Source organism: Chrysemys picta, chromosome 8 (genome assembly GCF_011386835.1).
Source record: "Chrysemys picta bellii isolate R12L10 chromosome 8, ASM1138683v2, whole genome shotgun sequence".
NCBI lineage: Eukaryota > Metazoa > Chordata > Testudines > Emydidae > Chrysemys > Chrysemys picta.
The window spans coordinates 65348361-65370053 of record NC_088798.1 but is presented as its reverse complement, the minus strand read 5'-3'; the positions used below and the strand labels follow the sequence as shown (position 1 = coordinate 65370053).

Below are 21693 nucleotides of genomic sequence, written 5' to 3'. Positions count from 1 at the left end.
ACTTCCACGTGAACGCCTCTAAACCCCAGACCGCGCTGTGAGCCCTGGTCCCCACATGAGCCCTTCTATAGCCCTGCTGGCTGCCCATATGAGCCCCTCTATGCCCAATTTAAACCCCTCTACACCCCTGCCCCATGTGTGCCCCTGCCTCTTCACCTGAGCAACTCCATCCCTCTGCCCGCCCCTCGGTACCCCTACCCCATGTGAGCCCGTCCATGCCCCTGCCCCCCACATGACCCTCTCCATATCTCTGCCCCAAGCCCCACCGTATCCCCATACAAGCCCCTGTCGCCCACCTGAGCCCCTCCATATCCCCCCGCGCACGTGCCCCGCGGTTCCCCGCCCTCGGCCGAGCCGGCGCCGCGTGCGGCGGGGGGGGCGGACGGCAGCCGGCGAGGGACTCGCGCGGCGCCGCGAACCGCGCCCGCTCCGCCGAGCATCCCCGGCGGCGGCGGCGCAGGTGAGCGGCCGGGCCAGGCTGCGATGCGCGGCCGGGCGGGGGCGGCCGGCGGCAGCGCTGCGCCCCCGCCCCGCCCGGAGCAGTGGCCGCGGGGAGCCGGGCCGGGGCCCGCCTAAGGCCATGGGCTGCCTGCAGAGCGTCGCGTGTAAGGCGCGCGTGCGGCGCGACAACATCGTCCTGAGCGACGTGTCCGCCACCATCGAGCCGGGCGCCACCGCCATCGAGGAGAGCTCGCCTGTCGTGCTGCGCTACCGCACGCCCTACTTCCGCGCCGCCGCCCGGGGCATCATGCCGCCCATCCCGCGCCGCCACACCTGGGTGGTGGGCTGGGTGCAGGCCTGCAACCACATGGAGTTCTACAACACCTACAGCGACCTGGGCATGTAAGGGACCCCCGGTATCCCCATATCTTCTCCTGCACCCCCACATCCTGTCCTGTACCCCCCTGCAACCACATGGAGTTCTACAACACCTACAGCGACCTGGGCATGTAAGGGACCCCCGGTATCCCCATATCTTCTCCTGCACCCCCACATCCCGCCCTGCACCCCCCCCCTGTAACCACATGGAGTTCTACAACACCTACAGTGAATTGAGCATGTAAGGGACCCCCGGTACCCCCATATCCTCTCCTGCACTCTGACATCCCACCCTGCAACCCGGTACACCTACCCCCCCCCTGTACCCCCGCCGCAACCGCATGGAGTTCTACAACACCTACAGTGACCTGAGCATGTAAGGGACCCCCCCTGTGCCCCTATATCCCCCTGCACCCACCCTGTTCCCTGGTACTCTTACCTCCGCCCTGAAGCCCTGCCCTGCACCCTCCCACACACCCTGGTACTTCTACCCCTGCCCTGCACTCCCACCCTGTAACTATATGGAGTTCTATAACACAGCAATCTGGGCATGTAAGGGACCCTGGCATCCCTCTGCACCCCACATCCTACTCTGCACCCCACATCTGCCTGATACCCCCCATGCATCCCTCAACCCCCAACCTGTAACATCTACAGCAACTTGGTTGTGTAAAGTCATCCCCTCCGCCTCCATACCATCCCGTACAACACCTACAGTGACCTGGGCATGTAAAGGACTGCAGTTACCCCACCCCCTCCACGTTCCTTTGCCCTTCCAGCCCCGCCCTCCCCATTTCACCACCCCCCCCCATCCCTTACAGCACCTATAGTGGCCTGTGCATGTACGGGACACCAACAGCCCATCTCACATCACTCCATTTCCCACTCTGCACCCCAGCACTAGAAGGGAAGGGTTCTGTCACTTTAAGAGCATGGAAGGAGAGAAAGCACTAACCTATTAACATTGCATGGACAGTGGGAATCCCGCCAGCCATTTATTGCTGTGTGTGTGTCTGTGTGTGTGTTTTGCAGCTCAACTTGGTAGAATAGGGGTGAGCAAAATTGCTTTCCTGCCTGTTGCCTGGGAATGCTAAGGCGGGTTCGGATTCTCTTCTGCCTGCTTGCGTGGAAGGGAGTGGTGCAGGAAGTCTTCCTGTTAATGCTGGGATTTCCAGCCTCCCCGTGAATGCAGAGTATCCGGGTGTCCCATTCTGTTTTGCTTGAAGTGTTCATTGACAAATGTCACCCTGTGGAACCAGAGAGAGCGGAAAGATCCCCACATTCCTCTGAGTGCTTTGTGGAATTGTCATTGTGTGCGTGTCCTGACTGGGAGCTGGCAGGCTCTGCTAATACCCACCTAATCATTATGCTGACACCCAGTTATCATGGGGAACGACTGTAATACTAGTGTAATGTTACTAAATTGGGCATATTGCATAAAACCCTACTGAAAGAACTGTTGGAAAAGGCTTGGGGGCATTCTCTTACAGAGAATGAAGAGCCCTGTACTGGTGTCAGCAATACCCTTTAATCTTCGGGCCTTCCTAATCACAAGTGTGCGCTGCTTTATGGTGCTATTACAGTGCACAGATCCTCACCCTTCTTAATGAGCAGCCTGTTACCTATGCGACACCAAGAAAGAGATGTGGTCTTGATTGTTAGGTGTAGTCGACAGCAGCTGAGATTGCTTATGATTTTATCCTCTGAATTTCATTTTAGGGCAGGAAGTGGATCAGGTGTTAAAGGTGTTTTGTTAGTTTTAGCTGTTAAATGAATACAAACTGTCTCGGCGCAATTCACAGCTGGTGAGAAACAATTCCTTTTTGAACGAGAGATGTGGCTTGCAAGGTTTGTCTTAAAACTTCTATGTAGTGGACTTGTAAGGGCTCTCTGGATTAATAGATGTTAAAGCCAAACAGGGCTGTTATGATCATCTCTTGCATAACACAGGCAGAGAACTTCACCCAGTGATTCCTGAACCAAACCCATATCCAAGTCCCTGATAGCTATCTTGAATCAATCCAAAAGGTAACCAATTAAAATGAAGTCAAGGTGCCTTGTAGGTTTTGGTTCTAGTCTGCTGGGTGCTTAATTGTAATACTAGTCATGCTTCAGGAATTCGAGTCAAAGGCTATAGAAAGACTGCACCATCTAAGTACTTTTTAAAACCGGAGGTGGACTTAGTGTTTTATCAGGAATTGTTGGCACTTATAAGAGTTATTATCGGTTGATGACTCTGGCTAGTGCATCCTTCTCTAGATGCATCTGGGTTGTGGGAATGTAGAGGAGGCTTATTATAGTAGATGAATTGTATCTTTTTTTTTAAAAAAAGGAATATTTGTGTTTGTGTTCTGTGTGTAACCGTCATTACAAACTTAATTTTTCCAGGCTAATAAGTGTGTGCTGATAACTTGGGAGAGAGCTGAAAAATGGAGCCATGTGCTTTGTTTGTTGTGTTGGAGTCTTGTTTTCCACAGCCTAAAAAAGGCGATGTGTCTTTTATGGACTTGTAGTATACTCCCTGCGCTGGCATTTGGGTGCATTGCATGTGAAAACGGACATGAATTTATGATTGCTGAGTTTGCAATTGAGTGAATGTGGACTGTGTTGCTGGGTAGAGGTCGTGCCTCGGCATCTGAACATTGCATGCTTCATTATTAGGAACCTTGTTGTCTTATGCTGTGTACCGCGTGCTGCCGCTTATTCCTGCACAAAATGGCGGTAAAATGCTTCCCAGTAAAGTAGTGGTAGGGTTTTATGCTTGCTTTGCCCTTAGTGAAATGAGGACACGATCTGTAGGACAATAGAGAATCAGGCTTTCTGTGTGTGGCTCTACATCATAAAGACTGCTCCGAGTGCTTCCTAAACAAGGAAAATGTTCAGAAAAATCAAGCTGCTCCTTGAAACATGTTTTATTAAGGGACCAATAACACCCCCCCCATCTGAAGTTCTCTGTATTTTGGGGTTTTCTGTAATGTGCATTGTGGTAGTACCCGAGGCCGTGTCTACACTGCAAACTTTGGTTGATGTAAGCTATGTCGACATAAAGCCACCACTGTTGGTATTTAGCTTGTACGCGTACATACTTGCCTCTTTGCATTGGTGCTGTGTGTACTCAGTAGGAATGCTTGTGTCAGTGCACAGTGCAGTGCACCATGGGTAGGTATACCAATGTGCAACTTGTCATTTTCCGGCGCACTGTCTTTTGGGAAATTTTGGCACTGCATGGTAAGGCAAAAATGAGTCACGCAGCGATGACTGGGAGTGAGGGGTCAATTCCCATCATGCAACTTTCTCCATCCCATAATGCCATTCCTATCCCACAATTTTTGCGCCTTTTTTAAAAATCCTACAAACATGCACTGACAGAAGCATGGAGCCTGCACAGCTCTGCACTATTGTCATGTTCATCTGGAATCTGCAGAGCCACAAGAAGGACTGCAGCAGAGGGGAAATGATGATTGCTGTGGGATATAGCAAAAACCAATTTAAGATTGATGATGGTGTTCATAGAGCAGCTGCAGCCTTGGAGAGCTCCTTCTGGGCCTGACAATTTAAGCACTGACTGGTGGGATCACATCACAATGTAGGTTTGGGAGGACGAGCAGTGGCTGCAGAACTTTTGGGTGCGGAAGGTCACATTCCTGGATGTGTGGTTCGAGCTCGCCCCAGCCCTCCAGCGCAGGGACACCAGAATGAATCATTGAATCATAGAAGATTAGGGTTGGAAGAGACTTCAAGAGGTCATCTAGTCCAACCCCCTGCTTAAAGCAGGACCAACACCAACTAAATCATCCCAGACAGGGCTTTGTCAAGCCGGGCTGCGCTGACAATTGAGAAGCAAGAGGTGATGACACTGTGGAAGCTTGCAACGCCAGATTGCTGCCAGTTAGCAGGAATTCAGTTTGGAGTTGGAAAATCCACTCTGGGGGCCGTTGTCATGCAAGTGTGCAGGGCCATTAATCGTCTCCTGCTATGCAGGACTGTGACTGTCGGCAATGTGCGGGACCATAGTGGATGGATTTGCCACAATGTGGTTCCTGAACTGCAGTGTGGCGATAGCACACATATATCTATTTTGGCACCAGTCCACTTTGGCACAGAGTACACCAACAGAAAGGGCTACTTTTCTATGGTTATGCAAGTATTGGTGGATCGCTTCACCGACTTCAAAGTTGGTTAGTCTGGGAAGGTGCATGATGCGTGTATCTTTAAGAACACAGATCTGTTTGGAAAGCTACAAGCAGGAACTTTCTTTCCTGACTGGCAGATTTATCACTGGTAGTGCTGAAATGCCAGTAGTGAACCTGGAAGACCCAGCCTCCCCCTTACTCCTCTGGCTCATGAAGCCATACATCGACCGCCTCAACAGCACCAAGCAAAGATTCAGCTACTGGTGCTTGGTGCAAATTTGGGATTATAATACTGTTTGCTAATGCACCTGTTAATGTTGTGGTGCATGCTGTACTTTTATAATTATTGCACTGTTTGTCACTGATCCCATGAGTTCTGTACAATACCAAATAGCTGGGCACTTTCAGTAATACTAGACATGCGGTATTATAGGTTGTGAAATAAACATGAATTACATTCTCAAAAATATATTTTTATTGTGTACCAAGACCAGTGCATAGACGCTATCTACAATTAAAGAACAAATACAAGAAAGACTTTGGAAATAAAGGAAAAGAACCAAACAAGGTGAAGGAACATTCATGTTCATTTCAGTCCATTTCGGCTACACATACAGGAACGATGGCTCTCACTGGTTAATGTATGTGAAGCTGGGTTGTCCTTACTGTCCCCGGTGCAGAGTGGTAGGGGTGGGGATGTGACCCTTGATGCCATGTGAAATGTTGATGGAGGCTGTAGGGAGATGATGCAGTGGAGCTCTCCGCTGACTGCAAAGGGAGGTGAGACTGTGATTGTTGAACCTGTAGGTCCACTGGAGTCTGCAGCATCTGTGCTACTTGTGGTACTTCCCCATTATGTCCTGATGCATCTCACTCTCCCATGGGTGGCCAGTATAATAGGTCAGGGAAGGCTGAGTTGCAGGTTTGGCGGAGGAAGTTTTTGCTTATTATTATGCCCCATGCAGGATCTGGGGTGGCTGAGGAGGCGGTATTTGCTATTCAGCTTCCTGGGTTCATCGGTAATCTCCCCAGATTACTGAGTAACAGATTACCTCCTCAGCTGCCCTAGAACATGCATGGGGCATATCAAAAGCTTGGGTTCTTCTCCCAGAAAAGAAGAAACCAGTGCTTTCCCCACGGGGTGGCTTGGGGTCTAGGAAGGTGCGACATGTTTGGGGGGTTGGGGGGGGTTGGCTGGCCCGGGGCTCCTCTGGCCGCACCGGGGCGTGTGTGTGTGTGGGGGGGCTCAGTGCTCTGGTGGCGGGAGGGGGCTCAGGGCTCCAGCTGGCCCCTGGGCTCCTCTGGCCGGATGTGTATGTGTGTGTGTCTCGGGGCTCTGGCTGTGGGGAGGGAGGGGGCATGCAGGCAGAAGGGATGGACCTGGGGGCTGGTCTCCCCAAATGGGGGCTCTGCCCATGCCCTCTCCTTTTCCTGCTGGGACTCCTGTCCGCTTCTTCCTTCTCCAGGCTGTCTGCAATGTTCATCCTCCAGGCCCTTAGCTCATGGTCTGATGCAGCCCTGGCTTGCAAGATCTCACTGAACATGTCATCCCAAGTCCTCTTCTTTCTCCTCCTCATCTGACTCAGGTGTTCCTTGGGTGCTGCAATGTCAGCAGCTGCAGATAAAGCACACACAGGTACTATTGCCCATAGAGTCACAACGGAAACACAAGGTCAGATTTAGAACTTCCTTCCCTTGCGCCCCTAAAGTTTTAAACCAGACATGTTTATTGACACTTCTGCTTCAGGAGGCTTGTGCACAGCCCCACTTGCAGCTCCAGCCACGGTGAGCATGGCCCGCTAAGGTGGGGGTGGGGGGTGGAATGAGAAGGGAATTGTTCAGTTTCATGAAACTACAAGTATAGGGCACTGAGCACTGGCACTGTTTTCAACCAGCCCTGGTATGTCTACACTACCCGCTGGATTGGCGGGCAGCGATCAATCCAGCAGGAGTCGATTTATCGTGTCTAGTCTAGACACGATAAATTGATCCCCGAGTGCTCTCCCATCAACTCCTGTATTACACCGCTGCGAGAGGTGCAGGCAGAGTCGATGGGGAGCGCAGCAGTCGACTCACCGCGGTGAAGACACCACGGTAAGTCGATTTTAAGTACGTCGACTTCAGCTACGTTATTCACATAACTGAAGTTGCGTAACTTAGATCGATTCCCCCACCCCCAGTGTAGACCAGGCCCAAGGCACAGAGAGCACAGCTGCTGCTGGCATCCTGAAGCTGCCTGGGCCCGTAGGCCGCTAGGCTGTTTACTAGAGTGGTGTCTGCTGAAATTATTGTGGAGTGGCATGGGAAAGCGTCCTACTGCCAAGTAAGAAACTAGGCTGCCGTCCCAAGAAAGTTTTGGGAGAGGATTGCAGAGGACCTCTATGAAGGTTTCATCAGGATCTCTCAGGAGGAGTCAAGGGACTTCCCTCTATACATAAACAAACTGCTCTGCACAGCCTCTCCTCCCCCTGCCCCGCCCCACGTCTACAGATCGTATTGCTACTTCTTACTAATACGAGTAAATTAATAAAAAGTAATTAGCTGTATCCTGCTCTGCTGGGGCTGGGCACCATCAGTAATGGGAAATGTATTCACGCACTTTCTCGAGGCTCCTTCCCCTGCATCGGATTCATCCGTGCTCAACTGCAGTGGAGACTCAAACAGGTCCTGGCTTGCAGCATAGCTGCCCCCTCCCTCAGTCACATGTCCACCTTCCACCTCCTTGTCCTTGCTGTTCACGGCAGGGGTGTGTGTCTCAAGGTCCCTGGAGGTGTCAGGTCTGGTCTGCGGGCTGGTGGTGGGGGTCTCTGCCATGCATGTAGCTTGTTGAAAAAGTGGCATGTTTGTGGCTCGGCCTCGGACTGACTGTTGCCTTGTGGTATGCCTGGCGTGTTTCCTTTGCTTTGCCAGAAGCTGGGACTGCATGATGGGATGGATCACTTGAAATTGCCTGTTCGGTTCGTTCCCTTGGGAGCCTCTGTTACTGGCCACAGGACACTGGGTTAGATGGTCAATCAGTCTGACCCAGTATGGCCGTTCTTATGTTCACTGCTGCCAATCCCTGTTGTTCCCCTTTGCCCGCATCCCCTGTGCAATCTGCTCATAGAGGTCCATGATTCTTTGGCTGTTCTGTAGCTGTGCCTGCACAGCCTCTTCTCCCCACAGGCCCAGGAGATCCAATACCTCCTGTCTGCTCCAGACCGGAGCTGGGTGTGCTTGCCAAGCTGAGCAATCCAGGAAAGGCATTGCAAAAATTCATGAGGTTTTTAAACAAGGGAGGGTGGCCTCTGGTCTCCATGACTGCTGGGCAGTGGAGCTCACAATTGTGACCAGAGCAGTCATTGTCAAGCATTGTGCGACAGCTGCTGGAGGACTTTTAGGGTCAACGCAGGTCACGCAGTGTCTACATTTGCACTGTGTCAGCATCAGTACATGGCCGTGTTACTGTGTCACCATGATGGGGCACTCGCATTGGTGGGAGACACACACAAATGTAGACACATGCACAACTAGGTTGACGCGAGGTGGCTTACGTCAACCTAACTTTGTAGTGTAGACCAGCCCTGAGTTTGGGCGTAAACCAGAATGCAGGAGGTTCAAATATAAGGGCGCCTGCTATCTTTGGCTCACTTCGATGTGTAGCTGTATTAAAAACAAACATCAAAGTGTATGTGTTGGGGTGAAGAGGGAAGCATCTGACTATGTTATATCCATTGTTTGGGTACATAATGGGAGGCGGTGTTCTCTAGTGGATAGGGCACTGCACTTAGGAAACCTGGGCTGTCTGCCACTGCTCTGCTCTGTGACCATGGACAAGTCACTCCCCTCTCTGTGCCCTGTAAAAGGGCGATTGTGACACTTGGATGCAGATTGTGGAGATTGTGAAGTATTGTAGGGTCTATGGAGGAAAAGAGCTAGGTATTATCATCTGGAGTAATTCCTTCCTTTTCTCCACTTGGGTCATAACAACATTATTTTAAATATAGTTTGAATTCCCTTGTTTTCTTTTACATGTTTGTTCTGTTTTTTGATGCTACGCGTTTCACAACTCTTTCAGGTACTAAGCCCCCCTTTTATAAAATACAGCTTTGTTTTGTTTTTGAAGGGGGCTTACCCTGAAGGTTACAGGTGCAGAAGTATACAGTAATGCTATTTGCAAATGGGAGTTATAAGGAAAAAAATCCCATGTAAGTTTAGTTCTTGATACCTAGTCTGAGTCCTCCTTACTGCAAAGTGAAACAGAGCATGTGAGTGTGGGCTAGGGTGTGTTTTGTGAAAAGCATGCTTATAAAAGCCTCTCTTACTGGATCTTGTTAGCTAAGCTACTTATATGACCCCCATTGCCCTAGATTTTGAGGCGCTAACATACTATCTTTCATCTGTCTGAGGTCTTGTCTACATGAGGAAATTTACTAGCATTATTATGCAACATAAGCAAACTGAAAATCTGCTATTCCACATAAGAGAATCCATATGGAAAGCTATAGCAGTATAATTATACTGATAGTAATACTGGTAAGTTTTCCTGCGTAAACGAGCCCTAAAGGTTTTCTGTTGTTGCCCATCACCATAGTATTTGAGAATCTTCTATGTATAATCTATAGCAATAGCCAAGTCCCTAGGGAACTTTTGGTGGCTTGTCTGAACACAGAGTTTGCGCATGGTAAGCTGGGGCGTAAATCTGCCATGTGCTAGCTGTGCAGTAACTGGCTGTGTGGGCCCTGCAACTGCACACTAAGTGACTTACTCGTGTTTCAGAGTGAGGTAGATCAAAGTGCACTTACCTTAGACCTTTGTCCCTCCTGTGCCGCTGACACACCAGGTAGTCCAGTTCTCCCCTGATTATGGTCACTCGCTAGTTGTGGTATTTCTGCCCATGTGATGCCACCACATTCAGTATCCTCTCTCACTGTCCTCTGCCAGTTCTTCTTTGGCCTTCCTCATAGAAGATTGTAGCACTGTCTGACAGCAACTTGCCATTCCTTGCCCATCTTGTCTCACTGAGGCCAAGTACATTCGGATGCTATTTTTTTCACGTCTCAAGTAGCCTGTGCCAGCTTTCCCGTACTGTACAAAGTATATACATTCCATGCCCCTGCTCTTGTTACAGATTTGGTTGTCAGGATTCAATGTCTCAAGCTCTCAGCTTCCTTTCAACTGCCACTGAGTTCTGTCATACTTGGGTTTTGAGTTCCAGCTGCACCTACCGTCCTCCGGTTTTGGTTTAACTTAACGATTTCCGGTGCGGTAAGGTTTTACCCAAGTGGGTCGCAAACCCAATTGCAAAACCCTCCTCTCTTATCCAGGCTTGGCACCTGCACTGTTGCTAACCGTGGCAGAGTTAAAGTGCACTAGTGAACTTTTGGTGCATGCTAGTAGAATCCACACAGTTAGTGCGCTATAGATTTAAACTCTAGCTCACCGCATTAACTAGCCATCTAGAAAAGCCCTAGGAGTCTCTGGCTCTGCTCCCTGTTAAGGGAAAAACGCTGCTTAGGGTTTTTTGTTTTGTTTTTAGATTTTATTAGTTTACTTTAAAAATCAAACAATCTTTAAAGTATTTATGTCCACAGTACTGTTGTGGGGGAGGGGAACATCCCTTCATGACACCTCAGCGAGGTACTATTATCCCATTTTACGGATGGGGAGCTGAAACTGAGGCTAGGTCTACGCTACGGGGGGGGGGTCGACCTAAGATACGCAACTTCAGCTATGTGAATAGCGTAACTGAAGTTGCGTATTTTAGGTCGACTTACCTGGCTGTGAGGACAGCGGCAAGTCAACCGCTGCCGCGCCGCCGTCGACTCCGCTTCCGCCTCTTGCCGCGGTGGATTTCCGGAGTCGACGGCAGAGCCATCAGGGATCGATTTTTATCGCGTCTTCACTAGACGCACTAAGTCGATCCCCAATAGATCGATTGCTACCCGCCGATCCGGCGGATAGTGAAGACGTGCCCACAGAGAAAATGAGTCCCAAGCCAGCTTCTAACCCAGGGGTCTGCAACCTTTCAGAAGTGGTGTGCCGAGTCTTCATTTATTCACTTTAATTTAAGGTTTCGCGTGCCAGTAATACATTTTAACGTTTTCAGAAGGTCTCTTTCTATAAGTCTATAATATATAACTAAACTATTGTTGTATGTAAAGTAAATAAGTTTTTTAAAATGTTTAAGAAGCTTCATTTAAAATTAAATTAAAATGCAGAGTCCCCTGGACTGGTATCCAGGACCTGGGCAGTGTGAGTGCCACTGAAAATCAGCTCGCATGCCACCTTCGGCACATGTGCCATAGGTTGCCTACCCTTGTTCTAACCCCTGGACCATCCTTCCTCTCCTCTCTGGAGTCTCGTTCTCATTTGGAATTGGCCCTTGGAGCACCTCAGTCATATTTTGCTTCCTAGTTTTCCCCCTGCTCTGGGGTGACAAGTTGGCTGCGCCAAGTGCAGGTACTTTTCCTGGTGCAATGATGCAGCTGTGCTGGGGATGGAACAGAGATGCTGCCCATTCCCTGCTGTTTCTGTCCACTCCCCATCCGTGTGCTTGGACGAAGCAGCATGGAGGCAGCTGTCTTAGGCCAAAGTCAGGAAATGCCAATGTTCCAGCAGCAGGGTGTTTTCAGCCCTGTTCCATGTTCTGTGTTTCATAGCACGCAGGGCCGTGACAAAACAAAAATATATTGAGCTGCAAACTTAACACAGAAACCAGAACTAGGAGCTAGCCCATGTGTGTAACCCAGCTGCAATGACACTGCTGGGGGAAACTGAGCTCTGCATTTCCTGATTGATCAATGGATCTATCTTAGGTGCTCGCAGAAGGAAGAATGGCCTGATGGATTGGGCATTGGCTCAATTCCTAGCTCAGCTGCAGACTCCCTGTGTGAACCTTGGGCAAGTCACTGAATTTCTCTGTGAGTCAGTTCCTCAGCTATGAAATGGGGCTGATTTTTCTCTACCTGAATGACCGGGGTGTTGTGAGGATAAAATCCATTCATGATGGTGAGGCTCTCAGGTAGTGTGGTCATGAGGGCCACATGAGAGCCTAGATAGACAGATGGCCCTGTGACAGGCTGATCAAGTATTCTGAGGGGCTTTCTGGTTTTTTTTCATGCTTTTTGGATGCTTTCTTTTTCTTGTCTTCCCTCAGGGTTTATTTTATGGGTTGGGTGATTATAGCCCATAAACACACCTGGGAACCAGATATTGCTATCAAGGGCCTCTAATGACTGTAACAGGTTAGACTAATAAGTCAATGGGGAATTGTATAATGAGGAGAACAGGGTGTCAGCAGGCATTTCCTGGGACTGGGGCAGTCCATGTGCTAATATTGCCAAATCCTGGGATGTGTGTTGGTTGCTTGGTTTGGCCCTTTTCTCCCTGCCCTTTCCCAACCTGGATCAGTAAAAAAAAACTTTCATCTTTATCTGCCTCCAGCCCCAGTGTTATAAGCCAACCCACCCATTTAGCATCTTTGTCGTATGGTGCCAGGGTGGGATGTGGCTTAGATGCTAAACAGAAATAAAACAACCCAGGAAACCCCCTGGGCCAGCCTTTCAAGGTACTCGACCCCCTGTCAGAGGCCTCCATTATCATGTGACTGAGCCTTTCTCACAGCACCTTGTGCGGCATAGCCATGCTGTTACCCCATTGTACAGCTGGGGAACTGAAGCACAGAGTGGTCAAGTGGCAGAGCGGGTAATTGAAACCAGGGCTGCAGAGTCTCAGGTGGATGCCCAGTGCTTAATGTGCCTGGGCTGAGCCCTGGGGCCTAGTTGCTTGAGCCCTGGCACCTCTTTCATTATAGATTAAGCACTGTGGGCGCCCTAAGCACTGCTCCCGATTAACAGTGCAGCTTAAAGCTTAAAGCTGCACTGACGCAGCCTGTTTTGTGTTTAATTTCCTAGATTTAGTTGAAGGGCAAACAGAAAATCTGTTGCTGATTTAAGAGCTTTGCTGTTGGAGTTGGGATTGCCTCAGGCTGACCAGCGTGCGCTCTGCTGGCTTTGCAGCGTGTTTCAGGGCCTGATCCAGCCCCCGGGGAGTCAATGGAAAGGAGCCCGTTACCTTCGCCAGGAGCTGGGTCAGGCCCAGGTGTGCCTCTGTAGACAGAAGGGGACTCTCTCTTGTGCAGTGTCAATGTGTAGTAGCACATGCTTGTTAAATGAAAGTCTGACCAGGCCAAGCTCGGGCTATGACTTGGCCCAGCCTTTTTATGCTGTGGCCCTGCCTTAAAAGCATCTGCAGAGGGGAATTAGTTCCACGCCTCTGTAACAAAAAACGCCAGACACCATTCTGCTCAAACTGGGAAAACCCTCATCTCTGAGCAAGGTCCCAGCGTAGAACAGGGATGGCTCCACGGTGGGCTGTGAGCCTGTGAAAACTGGGGGAAATGAGGGTCGGCTAGAAAGGAAACCATTTTGTAACTTTAACTCTTGCGGTCATGATGGCTGTAGTATTGTTGGCAGCGCGGCTGCCATGGTCCTTAGGGGATGGTCAGATGACCCTTTCCTTTTCTGGCTTGCTGTGATACATGTGTGCTAGCTGCTTCTGCAGACACTGTCCCTGCCACAAAGAGTTTACAGTGAGAAAGGCAGGGGAGGGGCATGGATCTCAGGAGGAAAACCAGGTGGTCAGGGGATTAAGGGCACAAGGCTTGATAACTCCAGTGCTATTTGGTTTTGATGTAAGCCTGGCCCCTTTTCCACAGTAGGCGATGCTGCAAATGCAGGTTTTAGTAGCAATTAGAATGAGTTAGGGCGTGATGACTAGTGCATAGAAGTCACCCAAAGCAAAGGGACAGCACGGAGGCCAGTGGGGTCTGGAATCTGGTGTTCTTAGGAGGCCAGGGAGTAGGGTGACCAGATGTCCCGATTTTATAGGGACAGTCCTGATATTCGGGAATTTTTCTTATATGTGCACATATTACCCCCCACACTCTGTCCTGATTTTTCATACTTGCTGTCTGGTCACCCTACCAGGGAGAGAGACCAGGCCAGACGTGTGGGCAGGGGCTGCGCTATGCAGGGGCTTGAAGGTGAGGCTTTGTCCAGAGTTGATAGGCGGCGGAAAGGGGAGCCAGTGGTGAGGAAGGAAGCTGGCTTGGCAACAGGGTTTTGTACAGGGCTGTGAGGGACAAGGTCACTGGCGCGAAGATGCAAGAGGAACAGGCCGCACTGGTGAAGGCGGGAGAGCAGCAGGGCAGAGATGAACGATTTGGCACTGGGATGGAGAGGAGAGGTTGAATTTGAGAGTGGTGGGAAGGCATTGGAAGCAGGATGTGGCTCCATTGTGCGTGTGGGAGCAGAGAACAGTCCCCTTGCAACTGTGGGGCTGGATGCTGACTGGAGGCGTTCTCCAGGGTGGAGCAGAAGGAAAGCAGTGCAGAGGGCCTGTGCGGGGAAAACAGGAGTTTGGTTTAGGTTGTGATAAGTGTGAGATGGGAGCCGGGTCTGACTGACAGGGAATCTGCTGTGAGATGTATTGCAACTGGCATCCCCCAGGGTCCAGCTTCCTGTGTGTGCAGTGTCCTGTGATCTATCTATGCTGGAGCTCAGTGCCCCGTAGGGGTGGCAGTACCCCAGTGAGCATCCCCCACTAGACCCTTCCTGGCTAAGGGGGAGAAGGTGGCAGGCAGGGCACAAGGTGACCTTGTTTTAGAAATCGCAGACATACAGTTGGGGCAGCATTTTTTATAGGTTCATGGGACCCTAAAGTGCTCAGCATTCTGGTTCCGTGCTTTGATGCCGAACAGCAGAGTTGATCAGAGAGCAACTGAGCTCTGCCTTTCCCCCTGTGCCCCTCTGGCCCTCACTCTTCTCCTCTCTCTGCTTCTGATGGCCGTCCCTTCCTCTCTGCATTCCCCCAAGCAGGGTCTTGCACTGACTAGACAGGGTCATGGACTCACTGCACTTCTCCTGCAATGACATGTCATGTTAAGCTTGCGCCTTGTCTCATATGTGCTTCCTAGGGACCTGATTTGAAGCCCACTGAAGTCAGTAGAAGTCTTTCCAGCTCCATGTGAGGACAGCACCATAGGGGTGCACTGAACACTAAGTGGGCTGGCAATGTGTCTGCAACAAACGCTTGGCAGTTATAAAATACCCGATTACTGAGTAATCGTCTCTTCCTCTGCTTACAGAGCGGCAGATGACATGGGCCCGATGTTATTTAGCCCCTTTACAAGTAATACTGCCATGGCTTTGATCCTTGCTGACCTCTCCTGGCCTTTGGTAAATTCTGTGGGTGATGTGTGGTTCTGTGTGTGGGGAGGAGGGGCATAGAAACCAAGCAGCAAGGTCACCAGGTTTTAGTATTTATGACCTCAGTGACTCTGAATATGTAGCATGGTGCAGGACCATTGCTGGCTTTGGAGAGACAAGTTCTGTCTTCTTGGTCATGAGAATGCAGCTGAGTTATGCATCGCCATGTCTTCCATATGCCCTTGTGCTGTATTCCCTGGTAATGCTCAGGTCACCACTGAATTCCTGCAGGAGAGAGAGAAAAGTCCCTGAGTGAGCAAATAGAAAGGACGATCGATCCCAGTGATATTCCTGTCAGGAGGTGTGCGAGATGCATAATGCTGGGCTTGCAAGCATACCTGATCTGCTGCCCCCACACAAATTTCCTACAAAATGCACTAAACAAATGAAGCCAGAGGAATCTTGCAAGCAGACTTTAAAAGTGCCAGGTGCCCTCTCCTTCCCATTAAAACCTGCCTCCGAGGCCTCTCCAGAGCGGAACAGATGGTAACCCCAGGAGGAAATGCTAGCAGCACCTCCCCCTGTAACCAGCTCTAGTTATGAGAGCTGCTCTGATTATATATACATGAGAGAGACAGCGACTGCAGATCAGTGCCCAACACAGCTAGGTTTGTCCTCAGATTCATCCCTGTTATTAACCAGCTGTCTTTCGGATATCGGCATATGTGAAAACGAGGAATGTTTCCCTGTGGGGATGGTTTGGAATGGTGGGGTGCTGTGCCACAGGTTAGGGGGCTGTTCCCCTGCCTTCACTATTTAAGATTCCCCTTCTCCCACCCCAACCAGGCAGGGGCATTTGGGAGCGATTGGGGGATTTCAGAGTTTATAACAACCCAGCAGTAAATGCTGGCCATCAGCAGAAGGGAAGTGTTTGTGTGGGGATGTGACTAGAACAGGCTTGGCAGGAGACTCCCCACCTTCCCATATCTGTCCAGGCCTCAGGAGAGAGAGGTGAGCTAGTCTCAGTCTTACATTATCAACCCTTTGCCTTTATTTCCCTTCTTGGCCACTGGTTTGAATCCAGCTCAGGTTGGCTAGTAGAGCTCGAATCTGTACCACCTTCCAGCACTTGGGTGCGAATAAAATCCTGTTTTAAAACCCCACTGTATGTTAAGAGAACAGTTCTTGAAGTTACAAAGTCCAGCACTCGGAAGTTAGGAAGAACCTGTGCCACCTTAATTCGCCCCTTGTGCATATGCATTATGAGTCTCTAATTACATGCTCACATGCTGTTTTTCCCCATAGGACCCTGGCTCGTTCAGTGCAAAGATGGACGGTGCTCAGGGAATGAGGCGGCTGTTCAATGTTTCTTTTTATCCTCGTTATTCAATGTGATGCTCCAGGCCTTCCTCACTCCACATTGTCCAAACTGCTCTAAATTCAAAATTATTAATTTCCTCATGGCCTTTTCTGTAGTGCTGTAGTATCGGAGCCTCACAAACAGAACCAAATTTATCTTCAAAACATAGCAGAGTATTTTCTCCAGGTTACAAATGGGGAACTGAAGTACAAAGAGATGTGGGACAAAATTTGCAGAAGCCTCCACTGCGTTTGGACTGGGTGCCCAATGTGGCTAGCTAAGGCCTGAGTTTTTGGAAGTGCTGAGCACTTGCAACTTCTATTGGGGCAGACCCTCCGTTGCTGTGAATATCTTAGCTTCGTGGGGGTAGGACAGCCTGCATTAGCTGAGCTCCATAGAGCCAGGACCATTTACATGAGCTGAGGGTCTGCCCCATTGACTTGAATTCCATTTGTCCACACTCAGCACTTCTGAAAATCAGGCTTGAGTTTAGTGCTCAGAAAATGAGCAACAGGTTAGATCAAGTAGTGACCATCATTGAAAATTTTGGTCTAAGTGACTTGCCCAGCATCCTATAGGAAATTTGTGGCAGAGGCAGGGATAGAACCCAGCTTCCCCGGGTGACAGTTAATTGCCATAACAATCCATTCTCTTCCTGTACTTACCTGCCTCTCACTTTCTAGGTTCTGCAGCAAATGAGGCAGGGGTCCTACAAACAACAGCTTTATTCACTACACCACCCTGTTCCTCCCAAGAGGACATCCATCCTGTGCACTGAATAAGGCAGAGGTCCTGTGGAAACACTTGCATGTCTTTGTATAATTAATGACTGTATCTTAATGCATACTCACAAGGGGGCTGAATTAAGCTTGTCCGGGCAACCTTGATTTGAGGGATTGGGGCCAGAGTGATTTGCCCAAGGTCCTAGTTGAGTGCTTTGACCACAAGACTATCCTTCCTCTTGACAAGACAAGATTTTTCAATGGAGGTGGATATAGACAGTGCTTACACTTTCGTTATGCAGATTTGCAGGGAACGCCCCCTTGTAAGTGGCATGTAAAGGGTGCTGTCTCTCCCTGTCCCCTTCCCCACCGTCCTTTAGGGAGTAGGAGCTGCTGGTGCAGACACAGTTGCTGCAGTGCACTGGAATGAATCCTGTCCTGCTGAGTAATCGCTTTGGCCATGTTTAAACAATTGCTCTGCAACTGGGAAATGTGCTGAACTTGCCCTGCGCTGGTAGGGGGATTTCTCTGCCATACAATGAGGTCATCAATCCTTTCTGAAAAGATTTCCCTCCTCCCCCGAAGGTCTGTAAAGAGCTAAAAACTCATTCGTTGGTCGCTGTGAAAACAGGCATGGATTGGCGTTGATTTCTTTGCAGTTATGACTTGATTCGGATTTGATTCTTGCAGCATGCATTGCATGTGCAGTGTGATGGCACTTCCTGAAGTACTTTGATTTCTAATAAGGGTGTGAGATCAATAGTGACTAGGGAGTTAGTTAATGATGGTGTGATCTGGTGAGTGACAAGTGTGAGCATGCATGAGTGAGTGTGCACATGCGCAACAGTGCATGGACTGCTCACTTGTCACCTCTGGAGATGTGGGTTCAGATCCAAACTCAAGGTGCAGTTGAAATTGTGTGCACCGGGGTCTTGTGCGGGAAGTGGCATTATAGTACAGGACTAAGATGACTGGGCAGAGTGTGCATCATGGGAGTAGGGATGGGGAGCTGATCTCTTTGTTTTGTGAGATTTAGGATAACCCTAAATAAAAGCCATCCCTGAAGAGGTGCTTCCTTTGCTGATTTGTCTTTCAAGCAACAATGCAGACTGCCCCATGGGAGCGGTGACTCCAGGGATGGTTTCTCAGACTGCCATTAGTAGCAGCTCGGGGTGTGATACTGACAGTGAGCTCTGGCTGAATTGATGGCTTGCCTGTGGAAAGCAGCCTCTCTTGTTATCTCACAGGCTAGAACAGACTGGCTCCCTATTTCTATTCCCCTCCTTTGCACCAAGGACCAAAGCCTGCCCTGCCACTACAAGAAATTCCATGTGGTGGAGAGGAGGCGCCTACGGAAGCAGATGCTGCTTCTTCAGTGGGTCAGGAATCGGGGCAATTGCATTTGGCTCTGGGGATTAGCATGAAGACAAAACAAAGACAAACACACACAAAAGGGGAGAGGAAAGAACAGCAAAGATAGAAAATGCAGCTGCTGTCTCTGGTGTTAACTTTCACTTGCAACCTCGCTGCTGGAGAAACCCAGGCCCAGCTCATGGTCTGATCAGCAATGCCGAGACCTGGCAAACTCGTACCAGCATCGGGCTGTTTAGACATTGCATTTAGCTGCTCTTTCTGGTCACAGGCTCACAGCAGGGCTGCAAAGTATACAGTCTTGACTGGCTAAGCCAGATTCTTATTAGACATTAGAAAGACATTCAAAGTTAGAAAGATAGGGAAGAGAAGAATTAATGTGGCGAAGGAAAAGGACACACTTGGGGAGTAGGGGGTGATATTCGGGATTTAGCCAGAGCCAGTGGAGGTGGCAATGTCACCTGGATCCCTTCTCTCTGGCCTCGTCTGGTCAGGGCACCTTTCAGGATTAACATGAAGAAGGTCCAGGGTCCCAGGAGAAGGTGGCAATCATGATAACGAATCTCGTTCTGTCCCCTTTTTTAGCTTCTAGCCAGTGTTGCAGGGACAGCTTTCCCCCTCCCCCCGCCAAGTCTCTCTTTTGAGGACCCTCAAAGGGCAGTGATGGGTGGAATAGCCTATCCTCTCATTATTTTGCCCACCAATTAGGCCTAGTTTCCAACATACCAACTTTGGTTCACTGATTTCTGGTTCCACACTTTTCTTGTTTACAAAGCGTGATCTTAGCACAGCCCTTGAGTTAGATCAGTAGGCCTTTCTGTTTGGGCTAATTCAGTCTGTCTTTTTTGCACCTTTTCCTATCAGCATTTGTTGTTATAGGTTGTTGTGACATTTGATGAACTTTCACTTACTCTAAGTGTGAGCTCAACTGTAAAAAGTAATTTTGTAGGCCTACTTATTACAACAGAGCACAAGCTACGTAGCCTATCAAAAAGAAGGTGAAGAGGTGACTTGATTAAGGTTAGACCTACATAGGAAGAAGCCAACTTGTAACAAGATGCAGGGTCTGGAATCTGATGTTTGGAAAAATTCAAAATTCATGTTTAGCACGTCTGGAACAGCTTACCAAGGGAGGTGGGAAATGGGTCATTACTTGGAAACTTGACATTGAATTTGGATGCCATTCTAAACAATGAGCTCTAGTTCAGCCCTAAGTTATTAGCTTAGTAGAGCCCTGCTCACAGGTTACGTACTGCAGGGACTGCTGGTTAACATTCTGTGGTCTGTGCTATGCAGGAGGTCAGATGAGATGATCACAGTGGTTCCTCCTGGCCTGAAATTCTGTGCATCTCTGCCATTTGAATGGATGGAAGTAAAACCTTGGAGGGTCTGGAGTGCCTGCCCCGAGGAAAACACATTGTGTAATCTGGTGCCTTTCACAGGTTTTGTTTGTTTATTTTAAAAGTACCAAATTTTGTAAAAAGTCACCTTTGTCTAAAATGCCAGAAAAGAAGCAAGATGTAAAAGTATTTTGCTCTTGAATTCTGGCTCAGCAGTTGGAGGAAGTGCCTGCCTGGTGCGCTCTGCAGGCTTGGATCCTGGGTTGTTCAATGGCATCACGTTTGGGTGTGGCATGGTGGGCTCTGTGCCATTGAGCTGTGCGAGGAAAAAGCACAACTCAAGAGGAAAGGGAAGAGCAGCTTTGTGTCTCTGAAGTGCTGCCTGCCTGCTGCTGCCTTAGGGAGTGAATGCGTGACCCAAATCCTTGCATTCAATTAGCAGGTCAGAGTATTTTTTGCACTGACTTGTGAGTGTTTGGGAATGTCAGAGAGAATTGATTTTATCCACATCTCAGGAAAATGTAACCCAGCTGTCACTTGCCAGGAGATGCAGTTGTAGGCAGCTGTTGGCCTCACAACTGTTACAGGCAAGAGCTCTGAATTAACAAGAGACTTCAACAAAAGCCAAGTGCACTTGTATTTTTATCCTCTTCTGACCCCCTTCCCCTTTCTTGGTACCCTGCATTGATAATGCTAACCTTTCAGAGCAAAGATCCTTCAGTGTCCAGCATGCTTACCTGAGCTAAGACAGGACAGTAACAAAATGATGGATAGCTGTGTTTTATTGCCTGGTGCAGGGCACAGCTTTTAAAAGTCAGAATAAATGAATTCAGTAAACTAAAAAGAGGAAACGTTTTTCTATTTCTGGCAACTTCAGAAGGAGGATGAGAGATCCGGTTCTTGGTCTTGTTATGGGGCATTTTGCAAAATCTAAACTGTCCTTAACTCCAGCAAGATCTGATCTGGACTGTTCTCCCAGGATGCTTTGCAGGGATTTGGTTCTCATGACTATTCAAGTACAGTAGTACAATAAAAATATTCCCTACCCAGCCCCAGAACTCTGGCAACTGCTTCCCGAATTATGCTGTCAATGGAGTGGATGAGCGGCAACTCTGGCAGGTAGAAAGGGCCACTTTCCCCAGAAGAGAGCTGATGACGGAGAGCATGACCTAATGGACTCGGAAGTGAAATTTGCCCCAACCAGTTAGACTGCAGTCAAATTAATTTACAGGTGTGTTGGCAAAGCAAAGGCCTCCGTCCACAATGATTCTGAATCTGCAAAGAAACCAAGAATTTGAACTTGTTCTTGGAGGAGGCACTTGATTGCTCCCTGCAGTGGGGAAATGGCTCCCGAGTTGAAGGACCTTTCTTCTCTTTGTGCTCATGTTAGTGCATAGGTGTGACGTTATTGACATGAACTGTGACCATATAGATCATTGTTGCAACCAAGGTCCTCTAGTTGCACCAAATCTTGTACAAAGGAGGTCAAGTAAGGAGTCTATGAAAAGGTTGTAATTTGCTGGTTATGGTTATGCTGTCTGTATGTGTGTATGATTTTTGTATTTGAAGTTATGAATATTGGCTATGTACTTGTATCTCAATGTGTTTGATTCGAAGTAGAATCAGTGAAGCATTTGGTCAGCTTCTTGAGAAAGAATTATTCTGAGTAAGTGCCCAATCAAGAAACACTTAACTGACAATGGACCCTGGAAGACTCCAATCCACATCTGAGGAGCCTTCCTGGGAACGTTCAAGCTC

The 21693-nt window shown here is 49.1% G+C and overlaps 1 protein-coding gene across 2 annotated transcripts in view; it reads left to right on the top strand.

The window, feature by feature from the left end:
• Window positions 1-353: 353 nt before the first annotated feature.
• The window catches only part of FAM78B (family with sequence similarity 78 member B), a 36529-nt gene continuing 15189 nt past the window's right edge, over window positions 354-21693 (top strand). The window contains exon 1 of one of the 2 annotated variants that reach the window (XM_005312970.4): window positions 354-843. In XM_005312970.4, the coding sequence (XP_005313027.1) occupies window positions 581-843 (263 nt within the window). In that variant the 5' untranslated portion in view covers window positions 354-580. Of the gene's footprint in view, window positions 951-21693 lie in introns of both variants that reach the window. The other variant, XM_065554691.1, reaches the window with a different exon arrangement.